Source organism: Pygocentrus nattereri, chromosome 6 (assembly GCF_015220715.1).
Source record: "Pygocentrus nattereri isolate fPygNat1 chromosome 6, fPygNat1.pri, whole genome shotgun sequence".
In the NCBI taxonomy this organism is placed as follows: Eukaryota; Metazoa; Chordata; class Actinopteri; order Characiformes; family Serrasalmidae; genus Pygocentrus; species Pygocentrus nattereri.
The window spans coordinates 11,617,274-11,631,910 of record NC_051216.1 but is presented as its reverse complement, the minus strand read 5'-3'; the positions used below and the strand labels follow the sequence as shown (position 1 = coordinate 11,631,910).

Below are 14,637 nucleotides of genomic sequence, written 5' to 3'. Positions count from 1 at the left end.
ATAGGGGTCATTTACGTGTGGGACATGATGACACCAATTCCAGCATTTGGACACAATGCGTATCCTTGCCCTGTAGGAGGGGAAGCTATTGTTGGTGCACACATGGTGGTGCCCTACTTTCATATCATCAGTGTCATAAGGAAACCTTGCATCTTTTTTTTTCCACAAAATTTTATTTCTATCTCCTTGATCTGGCAAACTACCAACACGGCATGAAGGAGAGTGTGTCAAGACTACATTCAGCAGCAGCGCTTGAAGTGTAGTAGTGGATTCTGAAATGTTACTGATTAGTGACTTAAAAGGACACTTTGGACAAAATCCGAAATTTAACCACTGATACATCTGTTAGATTGGTGGGGCAGAAGCCTCTATAGCAGGGGTCTTTAAATAAAATTCAGCAAGGTCCAGTTAGAGAAAATATATCCAAGCAAAGGTCTGGAAAATCATAATGTCCAGCTTGCATTATGATTCAGTGCCATAGTGTAAAACAAAGTAGTGTAGCAATTATATCAGCATCTTATGCAGTCAACAACTAAATGTCAAATCGAATGGCAAAAAGAAGGTATTGTTCTGGAAAGCCAAATATCCTACTGTAATCATACACCTGTTTTTGATTGTTTCATTACAATAGAGAGCCTAGATTGCTTGAGATACAAAAATATGAACTTGAGTGACATCCCATTCTTAATTCATAAGTTTAGGAGTGTGTTTATGGGAATTTCTGGCCATTCTTCCAGAAGCGCATTTGTGAGGTCAGACTCTGAAGTTGGACGAGAAGGCCTGGCTCTTTGTCTCCACTTTACTTCATCCCAAAGATGTTCTTCAGGTTGAGATCAGGACTCGACTGTGCAGACCAGTCAAGTTCTTCCACACCAAACTCGCTCATCCATGTCTTTATGGACCTGCTTTGTGCACTAGTGTGCAGTCATGTTGGAACAGGAAGAGGCCGTCCCCAAACTGTTCCCACAAAGTTGGAAGCAGGAAATTGTCCAAAGTCTCTTGGTGCTGAAGCTTTAAGAGTTCCTTTCACTGGAACTAAGGGGCCGAGCCCAACTCCTGAAACACACCCCCACACCATAATCCCCCCTCCACCAAACTTTACACCTGGCACAATGCAGTCAGACAAGTACCGTTCTCCTGGCAACCACGAAACTTAGACTTGTCCATCGGATTGCCAGATCGAGAAGCATAATTTGTCACTTCAGAGAACACGTCTCCGCTGCTCTAGACTCCAGTGGCGGCGCTTGCATTGCGCTTGAATGCAGCTGCTTGTCCGTAGAAACCCATTCCATGAAGCTCTCTATGCTGTTCTTGAGCTGATCTGAAGGCCACATGAAGTTTGGAGGTCTGTAGCGATTGACTCTGCAGAAAGTTGGTGACCTCTGCCCACTATGCCCCTCAGCATCCGCTGACCCCACGCTGTCATTTTACGTGGCCGACCACTTCATGGCAGAGTTGCTGTCTTTCTCAATCACTTCCACTTTGTTATAATCCCAATGACAGTTGACTGAGGAATATTTAGTAGCGAGGAAATTTCATGAATGGACTTGTTGCCTAGGTGGCGTCCGATCACGGTACCACGCTGGAATTCACTGAGCTCCTGAGAGTGACCCATTCTTTCACTAATGTTTGTAGAAGCAGTCTGCAGGCCTAGGGGCTTGGTGTTATACACCTGTGACCATGGAAGTGATTGGAATACCTGAATTCAATGATTTGGATGGGTGAGTGAATACTTTTGGCTATATATTCTATATTGGTGAAAAAAATAATTTGCATTTGGAATCTTGCCAGTGGAAGGAGAAGCAAACTCTCAGCATACACATTAAACAGGCTGTTTTTGTTAGTGTGCCTTTAAGGTAGATGTACAATGCTGTGCAAGTTTTTGCCTTCAGATTTCCCCTATTTTTGCATATCTGTTGTACCAAATAGTTTCAGATCCTCTTACGAAGGTAATTTAAGACAAGATGAACATGAGGAAACACAAAACCACTTTTTAAAAACTTTTCAAAAATAATTTCTTTTAACAATCATTTCTTTGTAATACCCATGTCACCCATGTGAAAAAGTAATAACACCCCTAAGGCTTGTACCACATTTAGCAGTAGAACATATAACTGGGGCTTGGGCTTTCATATTGCTGTGGAGGAATTTTGGCCCACTTTTCTCAGAGTTGCTTTAGTTCTGCCACATTGGACGGTGATCAGAATCACTTAATATCAATATTAATATCTTGTTATACATACAAGAATTTGTGAGTGCACACGTGTGACATTTAACATACAGACCAGATAAGCAAACATACTGTTAGCAAGTATTTATCTAAGGGTAAAATAAAATTACATTAAATAGAATAAAGAATAATGAAAAATTAAAAGCTATGGAAGAGTACAGTGATCTGTACAAATGCAGATAAGACCACCTGTACATATGAAAGTCTGATGAAGTATACTATAAAACCTGTTATATGCAGAATATTACAGTGAGTATTTGCAGAAATGTAATCTGTACAGTTGTGCTAATAACATTATGCTCTGAGAAGTTACTGTAATAGGAGTATAATAAGGAGGTTTGTTGGATTAGTTTAAGTTTGACGTGTGAGGGGTCCACTGTGGTTAATGAGTGCTGCACCTTTGGGGGAAAAACTGTTAGCATATTTGGTTGTGCTGATTTTGATGGCCTTGAATCTTCTACCAGAGGGAAGTAGCTGGAAGAGGTGATGTCCAGGATGAGAGGGGTCAGCTGTAATTTTGCCAGCACACCTAATCACCCTGCTGCTGTAGATGTCCTGAAGCACTTACAGACTCCATTCGATGATCCTCTCCACTGTCTTTTATTATGCTCTGGCTCGTTCTCATGAGGTGGAGGAACCAAACCAGCCGGTTACTGGGTGATGTGAGGGTGGACTCGATGATCTCCGATTAGAACTGGATCATCAGGCTGTGTGACGGGTTTAATTTCTTCAGCTCTCTCAGGAATAACATTCTCTGCTTTGCTCTCTTAGCTATGGAAACAGTGCATCTCTCCCAGGTTAGGTTCCTGGGTATGGTGGTGACTCCACAGTGGAAGTCACAGAGCTGTTGATGCTGAGGGGGTACTGAAGGTGGCTTGTGCCCACCATCCTCCTTGTCCTCCACCATCTCTACAGTCTTCTGTGTGTGGAGCAGCAATTGGTTGCTGCTGCACCAGGAGACCAGCTGCTTGACTTCTTTTCTGTAGGCAGACTCATCCCTGTTGGCTATGAAGCCCACAGTGGTGTCATCTGCAATCTTCAGAATCTTCATAGCTGGTTCCTGAGAGGCGCAGTCATTGGTATAGAGACTGAAGAAAAGGGGTGAGAGCACCTCTGGGGGTCTGATGTGTGTTTTCGAGCATGAACTGCCTGTTTACGGTTCTGCCACAGCATCTCAACGAATTTCAAGTTTTGACTTGACCAGGTCACTCCAAAACCTTAATTTTGTTTCTTTTGGGCTATTAAGAGGTGGACTTGCTCTTGTGCTTTGGATCATTGTCTTGCTGCCTAACCCATTTGTGCTTGAGCTTCGGATTGGGACAGCAGAACTAAAACTAAAATGCTGTTGGCTGAATAGGCGTATCTGCATACATTGTTTTTGTGAGTTTACAAAATTCATGAAATAAAGAAAAGATCCTTTGATATATAAACCATGTGCACTGGAGAATTTTATGGATGTCTTTATTGGCCTGCAGATTGGTGGCATGAGTCAGGATTTGTCGTGAACAGTAGGGTTTTTTAAGTGTGTGTGTGTGTGTGTGTATGTATGTATGTGTGTTTATATGTGTTTATATGTGTGTATATGTGTGTATATGTGGCGTGGTTGTTGGTGCCAGACGGGCTGGTCTGAGTATTTCAGAAACTGCTGATTTACTTGGACCATCTCTAGGGTTTACAGAGAACGGTCCGAAAAAGAGGAAATATCCAGTGAGCGGCAGTTGTGTGGATGAAAATGCCTTGTTGATGTGAGAGGTCAGAGGAGAATGGGCAGACTTGTTCGAGATGATAGAAAGGGAACAGGAACTCAAATAACCAACCAAAATCTCTGAGGAACGTTTCCAACACCTTGTTGAAAGTCTGCCTTTGTCAAGCCATCTTGAAGTTCATGAACTTCTAGTTTTATGCTGAGATGCTCTTTTTAATGTGATTCTTTCCCCACTCAGTCAATGAAAGTGATACTTAAAATGTTCATAACATTCATATGAAGTGGAAAAGCAGATTTAAGCACACAAAGGAATTACATAAGTGCAAATGAAATAATTTGAAATGGCAAAGAATTCACCGATATGTGTATGAAAACATGTCTGTGCGTTGCCATGCTCATGTTCTCCGTGGTAACACGTCTCCTCAAGACAGAGAGAACATTCTTCTGGCTTAACCAAGAGAAGAAGTACTCCCACGAGACATCGAGGACAGCATGCGTCGGTTAGACAAACATATCACACTTACATAATGACTAGAGTGACATTTTTGATTGATATCACATTTTTAAATGTACATTGGGTTGGAAAAAAAAGCTTTTTATTTGGGTTAAAGTATTTTAAATGAGTTTATGTATTGCTACAGTGCTTTACCTGCTCCTTCTGTTTTGTTCTTAGTGCACAAATATATCAGTATTTTTTCTCGCTGTAGGAATTTGCTGTTTTTCTCCCTGGTCTTATAGTAGAGTGTGCAGCGTATGGCTGTGCTGTGGCCAACATTCTGCAAAGCCCAGTCCCGGCTGAGGGTGCATCTTTGTATGTCGTTTATTATTTATAAGATGTTCTTGGAATTGCTAAATATGTACGTGGAGATATAGTTTTATTTATTTATTTATTTTTGCCTAATGCCTGCTGAATGGTGTCTGTTTCAGTAATCAGTCATCAGCCTACAAGGAGTTCTCCTATCAAGCTGGAGCCAATGCAAAGACCATAAGCAAATCCTTCTCACCCCCCAGGGCATCCACCAGATAGATGTGACACATGAGGTCATATTGGAAGCAGTGCAGCTTAAGGAGCTTCATATATGTTAGGACGAAAAGGCTTTTTGGAGCAAATACTTGGCTTTATTGCACTGGAAAAATACATGGGAGGGAGAGAGTAAGGACTATGCCATAAGGTATTGGCACCTCATAGCAATGACCACAGCAAAAATTTGCTCAGAGATATTCTGTTTATTTCTGTGAAATAGCGCAGTCTAGGTCAGGGATAGGCATGAGCAAATGGAGTGTATTCTCAGAAATTCAGAAATGCTGCCCAAAATTCACAGTGATTTTGCGTTGAAAAACAAATAAAAACAAATCTTACTTGAATTTCAGAGTTACAGTTAAATCCGTTCCTTGGCAATAAGTGTTGCTTGTCTGCCTTTTCCTAACTTTGCTGATAGGTTTTGTCACTCAACATACCAGCTACATTGAAAGGAAGGGGTCATTTACTGGCATGTACAATTGCCAGCCAATCTGTTGTTTTTGCATGAGGTCTGGTGTCAGGCCATTTCTACAGATCCATGTAAAACTGTTCGTACAGTAGCTCGGTGGACTTTGCAAAAAGTTGAATCAACTTCTAATAAAACTTAGTAAAAATTAGTATAAAAAAAGTTTTAAAATAAGTTCAAAACTTGAAATTATAAACATGAATTTTAGTCATTTTTATATAATCCAGTAAATCTATCTTGCTCCAAAACACTCATTCTTGTCATTCTTGTATGCAAGAGACAGCGACTGCCTGCTACTGGCGACTAGCTAGCACTGATAAGCAAGATTTGAAGAAGAACTTTACAACAGAACGAACCCTCAAAGACACACACACACACACACATATACACACATCTTCTAAGCTGCTTCTCCTTCTGGGTCACAGGGGACCCACCCCACTGGAGCCCATCCCAGCTGTCAACCTCAAAACCAGCTTGTTTTGAATTTGTTTTTGTAATGTCACAAAATACAGTTTATTTTAATATATCTGCCTATTCAACCTACAGCAATTCAGCCCGGGCCATTCACAAGTTTTGGCCAGGATTGCTTTTCGAAAGCAGCATGACACAGAGCAGCCAGTCAGAACAGAGAACATACAGATATATAAGTCTTAAAGGCACAGTAAGTTCTGATTGAGGCCTAATCTGAGAGTAAATCAATATCTGTGGTGACACATTTGTGTGTTGTCTGAAAGAAATTCCATATTTAAATAATAAGCCGGCAAATAGGAATATGTTTTCATGTGGTAAGTTGTAGGTTAGAGCTGGTTCCTCAATTTAGGTTTGTTGTTTGGCTTTTTGTAAAAGCTATTATGCATCCTTTTATAACTGATTCTCTTTGTTATCTAATCGCTCACCTGTTATGGTCATGTTAAGTGTTTACAATGATCTAAGGTCAGTTTGGATTGGGGAGTTAAGTTTTTTTTGTTCTGTGTCCTTGTGCTTTCCCAGTGACATGAATTGAATTTCATGGCCGAGAGCTGTGTTGGCAGTGTGGCCCACATCCTGTTGTCCTGGAATAATGGACTCCATTCAGTGCGCAAAGCTCGAAGGACAGGGTCACCTGTGCCACAGTAATTGACAAATGTTGTAATGGCAAAGTGTAGGTAACAGAAGCGCTTATTGTGGAAGTCACAATACCAGCAATTATAGTTTGAATGAAACGCCAATTAAAAAAGGCCTCTTGCTCGCCAACAGTTGCGATTGTTAATTCATAACTCTGCGCTCAAGCGTCCCAATATAGGAGTCATTTGGAACCGTTTCTCATCTCAACACTTTCCTGCTGTACTGCGTTGTGCCAAGAGTGCTGTTTTCATTGCAGCTTGTAGGAGCCTGGCAAGTGCCTAGTTACGAGATGACAAATGTGTTCTGACTGGCCAGTGAAATCGTAATTAGGCACTGAGATGGGGTCAGAGGCTCAACAGGGTGTAATTTTGTTTGTTTGGAAAAAGCTCATGCAGGCCTTAATGTGTGCTGACAATTTATGAGGATTGTAGGCGTCAAGAGGAAAGAGATTGAGGTTGAAGACGCTGTATTTAAATAGGCATAAACTGGATTCTGTCTGGGGTCTTTCTTGAAGTTAAGACAGAAATGTCACAACGAATGAGGGTCCCTGACAATTGTGTGCAGTGCTGTCGCTTGTGCTTCAAGGGCTTCTGTTTCATCTTCAGCTGTATTTTATTTATTTATTTATTTTTTAGTGTAGTGAATTGGCCCTGAACCACAAGTGCTTATCAGCAGCCCCTGCTGGCCACAATTGCTCAATGTTACTCTGTAAAGCAGTTCATGAGCTGAAATGGTTAGAACTGTTTTTTCCTGTTTGATCAGATTTCCATCGAGGGGTACTTTCCTAAACCAAACTCCGATCTCAACTCGACAAGCTCGAATTCCTCGGACAAGACCTTCATTTTTGTGAACGGTCGGCCTGTGCATCACAGAGACATCCTCAAGGTTTGCTTGCTAATTTCTTTGTAAAACAGCTTTTATATTTTTGAGTTTTAGCAATACATTTAATGTACAGTGCTTACTGACAGACTGTAACAAACAGTCCAAGGATTAGTAATTTTTGTAGCTTTTTTTATACTTTTATAAAAAAAAGAGTATTTTTATGTAGTTTAGAAATTAAACTACAAATGTAGTTAATCAGCTCTTCTGTCCAAATTCTACTTCTTTTGTTTAGCACTGGAGCTACAAGGCTAGTCTTCCTAACAAGCGTCAATAGTCACCCAAATCTTTTTTGTAAATACATCCCCAAAACCTCTCTCAACTCACTTAAACTGCATCCGGGGTTTCAGTAAAGTGGCAGAGACTTGATGATGTGTTTTAGGACATACTGTGACCTACTGTTAGCTATAAAAATGAACAAAACTTTGCTGTATAGCTGAATGGTGGGGGCAACCACTGTAGACATAGGTGTTGCATGCCCACTGAGGCATGTAGATTACCTCAAGGACTTCTGTTGTTTATATTAATGAGCAAATATTTTCAGTTTAGATTAACAATAAGTCTTTCTAAAGAAGATCAACAGAAATCACACACGAAACCCACAATCAGTTGTTCTTAGATTGTTCAACTGGGAACTGTAGATGTTTTACATTTTTACACCAATATAACTTACAATACATAAGAATCAAGCAAAAATGTGGTTCATCTGAGATTCCCTGAGGATTGACTGGACCTGAGTGAAGACATGGATGCAATTTGAGTGAGTTAAGAGATGTTTTGGAGATTTACTTACAAAAAAATCACTTGATTTTGTTAGCAGTGTTGCCTTGTAGCTCCAGTGGTCAACTGACGATGCAAAATTTGGACATTAAACATGTTTTGGCTGAGCAACATCCTCTGGAGTAAGTGGCCAAAGCAATATGAAAACATGATTGGTTAGTGAAATTACCCTTAATGGCTATTATAACTGCTTTACCCCTCAGCTTGTCAAGCAGTACTACGCTAACGCGGCTCATTCCAGTAACGAGTCAGCTGGTCGCCGTTTCCCCATCTTAATGATGAATGTCATCGTCCCTGCCTCGAGCGTAGATGTTAACCTAACGCCTGATAAAACTCAAGTGATGCTACAGGACAAGGTATACAACATCCTTATGTTCTGGGTGAAAGATATGATGCACAACTCTGACGTTTTGTATCGCTGAACTTTTCTTTTCAGGATGCAGTGCTGTTAGCTGTGGAATCTGTATTGATCTCTTTGTATGGTTCGTATTCCATTGGTAATGACAAACAAGAAGTGGGAGATGAACACACTCATTCTGCAGCTGTTCAGGACCCCCAGAAATCACCTCCGCCTGAAAGCAGGAAGCAGCCTGACAGAGCTTCTGAAGAAGGTGTAGCTCAGCCTAGCCTGGACTGCCATGTGGTGGCTCGAGTGCCACCTGTGATGCTAGAACGTTCCATCACAAACCCTAAGGAACAAATCAGTGAGACATCCTTGCCCGGTACTGCTAACACAAGCTCTTCCTCATCATCGGAGGACTGGATCATCAACAAGAGCTCGAGTTTTGACAGTGTTAATTTCTCATCGTTTACTGACAACGTTGCATTGAACTCTACAGTCGACCCAGATCGCAGCTCGCCGAGACCCTCAAAAGATGATGGAGATCAAGGTCTAGGGGACGAGATTTGTGCTGAAAGCTGGGCCATGGGCAGGGCTTTCACAGATCAAACCACGGGACAGTGCCTTGAGCCTGTGAAACTCCATTTGCCAGAAGCCCACGGAGGCAACGAAGTGCCAGACCCCAAAAGTAAGAGCAACAGTCCATCCAATAGACCCTCAAATGTGATAATGGAGAAAGTGGCCAAGCTGACAGCTTATGACCTGATCAGCAGCCGCTCCGTGCGTCAGCCCCTGTCCGCCTTCGCCCTTTTTGAGCAGGACACCAGATCGTCCGTCCTCCAGGAGAACCCACAGGCCAGTCTGCAGGATGTCACTGCTGCTGTGAAAGAGAGATGGGAAAGCCTTGGGGAGGAAGGAAGAAAGAAGTAAGTTTCCAGATTTCACTCCCTAAGCAGCAGTTTCCAGTTGTTGTGATTCACTCTCTTGGTTTAGGAAAAAAAAGGGGAGAGGGAGGGAATAGACCTGCCACTTGCATGTATAAAATATAGCGTGGAAAGTCTGCTTGACTTGTTCATGTTGCTGTCCAAAGGAAGCGTGGTTGATATGAACTATGTTTGTGTTTTCCAGACAACTGTGTTTGATTACTTGGTTCGTTGGTCGATACTATTTTCCGCAGTAAAAGAGGTATTCTGGATTCCGAAGAATGCCATGGCATATTTTTAACACCACAGGATCTTGAGTAGGTCATGATGTTAAGTTTGTGGTAGCTCAGTCCAGACTGGACAAAGCGAGTATCTGGCACAAGCGTTTTATTTTTGTTTGTTGTTTATTTCTTTATTTTACAAGTGCTGAGACCACCCTTATTTATTTAATTTCCAGTTGACACGGAAAGTTACTGAATTGTTCGTTTTCCACATTTCTGATGAGATAATATACAAGATAATCCACTTTTATAATGAAGAGGAAAGGTCTGAGTAAAATAAGCTTTCGACAATTTTTCAAAATGAAAGGCAGATGTGATTCCTAACAACCGTGCAAGAACAAAAAGGTCCCCATCAGATAAACAACACTTAAAACTTCCATCTTAGAGAGAGGAGAAAATCAAGCTGCTTCAGATCTGGAAACATCTGCAGGTGTTTCTGTGCATCCTTCCGCTGTGAGAAGACGACTAAGCACTATGGGTCTGAAAGGATGTGTAGCTGATCAAGAAAAAAGGAAACATACAAAAAAGAAGATTTTTGCACTAGAATGTCATTTGGACATCTGAAATGTGCAGTACGGTATGTTTGGACTAATGAGTCTGATTTAAATTTGAAATTGGGATTAGTTGTATTGTAAAGAGCACAAAGTGCAACTAGAGATGTACCAATACCACTTTTGTCCTTCTGATATCAATACCTGAACATTTAGTATTGACTGAAACTGATACTTACCAATACCTAACTCCTGATATTTATACAGTTACATTTTTTAAATATTTTATTTTGGTAAAATCGATGTTCTGTATCACAAATTGATGTTGTTTCATAGCTTGGCTAGATGGCATTTTATTTTTTGAAGTATATCTATGAGATGCTTAAGAATGTAGAAATGTGGAAAATTCACAGTATATATGTAGTATTTACAATTAAATGTACACTCACTGGCCACTTTATTAGGTACACCTGTTCAATTGCTTGTTAACACAAATAGCTAATCAGCCTATCACATGGCCACAACTTGATGCATTTAGGCATATTTAGGTGGACAACTTGCTGAAGTGCAGCCCGAGCATCAGAATGGAGAAGAAAGGGGATTTAAGTGACTTTGAACGTGGCGTGGTTGTTGGTGCCAGACGGGCTGGTCTGAGTATTTCAGAAACTGCTGATCTACTGGGATTTTCACGCACAACCATCTCTAGGTTAACAGAGAACGGTCCGAAAAAGAGAAAATATCCAGTGAGCGGCCAGTTGTGTGGATGAAAATGCCTTGTTGATGTGAGAGGTCAGAGGAGAATGGGCAGACTGGTTCCAGATGATAGAAAGGCAGCAGGAACTCAAATAACCAACCAAAATCTTATTGTCGTTCTTGCTGTCAGTATCAGCGACTTTTAGTGTTTTTTCTTGCTTGGATGAAGCGATGGGCTGCGAGACCCCGCAGCTGAGTGGTACAGCTGACCAGCGGAGGCGCACCACAGGCATGGCTAGGGGATCCCCATTACAGATACTCTCCTGGTTTAAGTGCCAGTAACAGCACCGATATTGATACAGTATCGGTACAACATTAAGGGCGACCGCCTTCTAAGATTGAAAAGAAAATGCGTCAGATAAAATATGGGAAGATAATCCTGGCTGATTTCTGAAAACTGGAAGCAGGTCTCCTGAAAAGAATGCTATAATATAAGAAAGGCAAGGAGTAGACACACAAACTAGTTTATTCCAGTTGACATTTTTTTTGCCGTTGTTAATGGCTGCTGTTGTTAATGGCTAATTATGATGTGATAACTAATGGCGAAAAATCTCATAAATGGCTTTCTAGAGTCATTAGTATATTATAACATCCAAATGATCTTTTATAGAGCAGTAAAAGTGTACATAAATCCAGATATCTTTTGATCTTATTACCCCTCCAACTTCACTTAAACTAAAGGAGCAAGCAGGCACTGTGAAACAAGACCATTAGTCCCCTCAGAAAGCAGTCACTCCAACATTTCCCCAAGAAAAATTAATCCAAATTATCATAATTAAATGGATGGAAAATGCGTATCAGCATTGCCAGGGGCAGCGGAGTAAGGTATGGAAGGGTGTATGGAAAAAGACATCTGTTTAAAGTGCTGTTGCGCATTACTGCTTGCTTCGGTAAGAAATGAGCCTGAGCTAATGCTTGGCTCATTTTCCTGCCACCGTTAAGTGGCACAGACTTCTAAGAATCGCATTTACATGAAGTCATGTTGCATGGGTGCATCACATATGGACCTGCTGTGCTAAGGGATTTGAGATTATTACCATGGATGTTCAGGGGTGCAAGGGTTCATAGCTTAAGACCTCCTCACACACGCGCACACACACACACATACATACACACACACATGCACACACACTTTATATTTTGGTTGCAGTGGTCAGATAGGGCAATAAAAAAACTGGCTCTCTTCCAGATGCTCTATACAAACTTGGTTCCCATCCAAGGTACCCATGCCAAGCAGGCGTCCAGTGCTTATTGCACAGTTTATGTGCATTTGATCGCCGTTATGAATTCCATTCTTGAAATGCAAACAGCATCGCCCTCATGGATTTCATCACATGTCCGGCTACAGAATATCAGAAAGAGAACAGTACCTGTTTGTTCCTCACGCATTTGTCCTGTGTCTGCATGCTGTACATTCATCACGGCCTGATGCTGGCTAAGCCACATCCATGTCTTATACGTTATTATCATAGTTAAGAATGTTCAGCATGCCTGCTGCCTACAGTAGTGAAATCCCACCGGGAATCTGATCCCATAACATGCTTGATGTTAATAGCACCTTGTACCACATTAACTTCTAAATATAAACTGTGCGCTTATGTTCACTCAAATTAATTATAAAAATAGAGCATACTGAAAGCGAATGATTTGATAAAGCTGAAATCATAAGAAACGAACCTCCAGACTTGCCTTTATGAATTTGCTCTGATTCACAGTCGGAACCAATCGGTGAAAATGCGCACATGCTCTGAAGCCTCTGATCTCTGAAGCCAGTGAAGCCAGCCAGCATGTTTTCTTTAAGCAGTTTGGTTCTTTTTTTAGAGTCTTTTTCTGAATATCCTTGAGGCTGGACCTAATTTAAGAGACTCTGAGGAAGCTTCCGAAAACATCTCAAGCAGCCAGATATCTCGCAGAAATTCCGCCACCAGTGATTTTGAAATCACTTTCTGCTCTGATTCTGATACAGAATGTTTTGTCAGTCTTCACGCTTCACTCATTTGGCTACGGAATGAATCTATAGCTTGTTATCGGTTGTTCTGCTCTCTGATTAGTGCAGTGTTTGCTTGTTAACTTAGATGTATAGATCTCCTCTGAAAGTAATGGAATGGCAAGGCCAGTTCTTTTGTTGTTGATATACACTGAAATCATTTGGGGTTGAGATCAATGAATGTGAGATAATAGTTTAGAATCAGGTTTTTTATTATAATATTTCCATTATCATGTATTAACTTAGAACATGCCACCTTTTCTTTGAACCCACCTATTTTTTCAAGTGAGCAAAAATATTGGAACGAGTCTTTCTTGCTCCGCAGGTGTGCCCTGTTAGGTGGTTGGTTGTTTTAAACAGTTAACAGCTCTGAATGTCAACTCTTGGTTTGGGCTTTGGGTTTCACTGGTGAAGCCTACATTTGTTGTGTAAAAAAAAAAAAAGTATGAATTAACACAAAGACCATAGAGGTGTCTGTGGGAGAAAAGCAAGTCATATTGAAGCTAAGAACAGAAGGAGAATTGACCAGAGTTATTGCACAAGCATCAGGCATTGCTAATAAAACAATTTGATAAAACACCCAGGCATCAAACAGGTCAGCCAAGAAAAACAACTGATAACAGAAACATTGTGAGGTGGCATCAGCAAGGCTAAGGTGAGCCATTTGAAGAAGAGCAGAAATACAGAGGTCCTATCACAAAATGCAAACAACTCATCAGCAGTAAAAATCAGAGGGCCAAGAAATACAGAGATAAGCCAAAAAGGTTCTACAACAAAGTTTTATGGATGAGACCAAGATTAACTTGTACCAAAGTGATGGTAAGGCCAAAGTGTGGAGAAAGAAAGGATTTGCTGTTGATCCATAATGTTCAAGCTCATCGGTCAAGCATGGTGGAGGTAGTGTCAAAGCTTGGGCTTGCATGGCTGATGCTGGAACGGGCTTACTAATGTTTATTGATGATGCAACTCAGAATGAATTCAGAGGTCAGAAACGGTCTGTCAATATTCAGTCAATATTCAGAGAAATGCATCCAGTCTAATCGGATGGCCGGACAGTGACTTAAAACACAATGCTAACACAACAATGGAGTTCATTAGGGGGAAGAAAGTGGAAGGCTTTGGACTGGCCAAGTCATTCACCAGATCCGAACCCAATTAGACATGCATTTCACCTCCTACAGAGGAGACTGAAGAACCCCCTCCATCCCAAAACAAACAACAGCTGAACGAAGCTGCAGTAAACACCTGGAAAACAGCATCATGAAAGAAGAAAGTTTGGTGATGTCATGGCATCACCGGCATGATGCAGTTACTGCAAGTATATGCTACCAAATATGAATGGTTATTTATTTTAGTTTATTTTAAGATGATCTGTTCCTACACATTTGCTCACCTAAAAATTGGGTGATCTGCTATCAAGTTGGATGTTCTAATTTTTTTTATTCATTAATATTTTATGTTTAAAAAAAGTATTTTTTTAATAAACTCGCCACATTAGTTACATTAAACAGAAGGCCAAAAGTACCGCGTTTGAAACGGTGCTCAAACAAGCCATAAGCTAACATGTTAGCCTCAAGCTAACATCGTCACGTCACAATACAGTGCAGTACAGTTTGATGTGTTGTATTGGTGCATCCTCAGGTGGTAGAGTTAAAAAATCACCATCAGTTTCAATAT

At 40.9% G+C, this 14,637-nt stretch overlaps 1 protein-coding gene across 2 annotated transcripts in view; it reads left to right on the top strand.

Moving 5' to 3' along the window:
* The window catches only part of pms1 (PMS1 homolog 1, mismatch repair system component), a 36,219-nt gene that overhangs the window by 11,694 nt on the left and 9,888 nt on the right, over nt 1-14,637 (top strand). For both annotated transcript variants that reach the window (XM_017713512.2, XM_017713513.2), the window contains exons 7-9: nt 7,289-7,411; nt 8,389-8,541; nt 8,622-9,451. In XM_017713512.2, the coding sequence (XP_017569001.1) occupies nt 7,289-7,411; nt 8,389-8,541; nt 8,622-9,451 (1,106 nt within the window). The remainder of the gene's footprint in view (nt 1-7,288; nt 7,412-8,388; nt 8,542-8,621; nt 9,452-14,637) is intronic.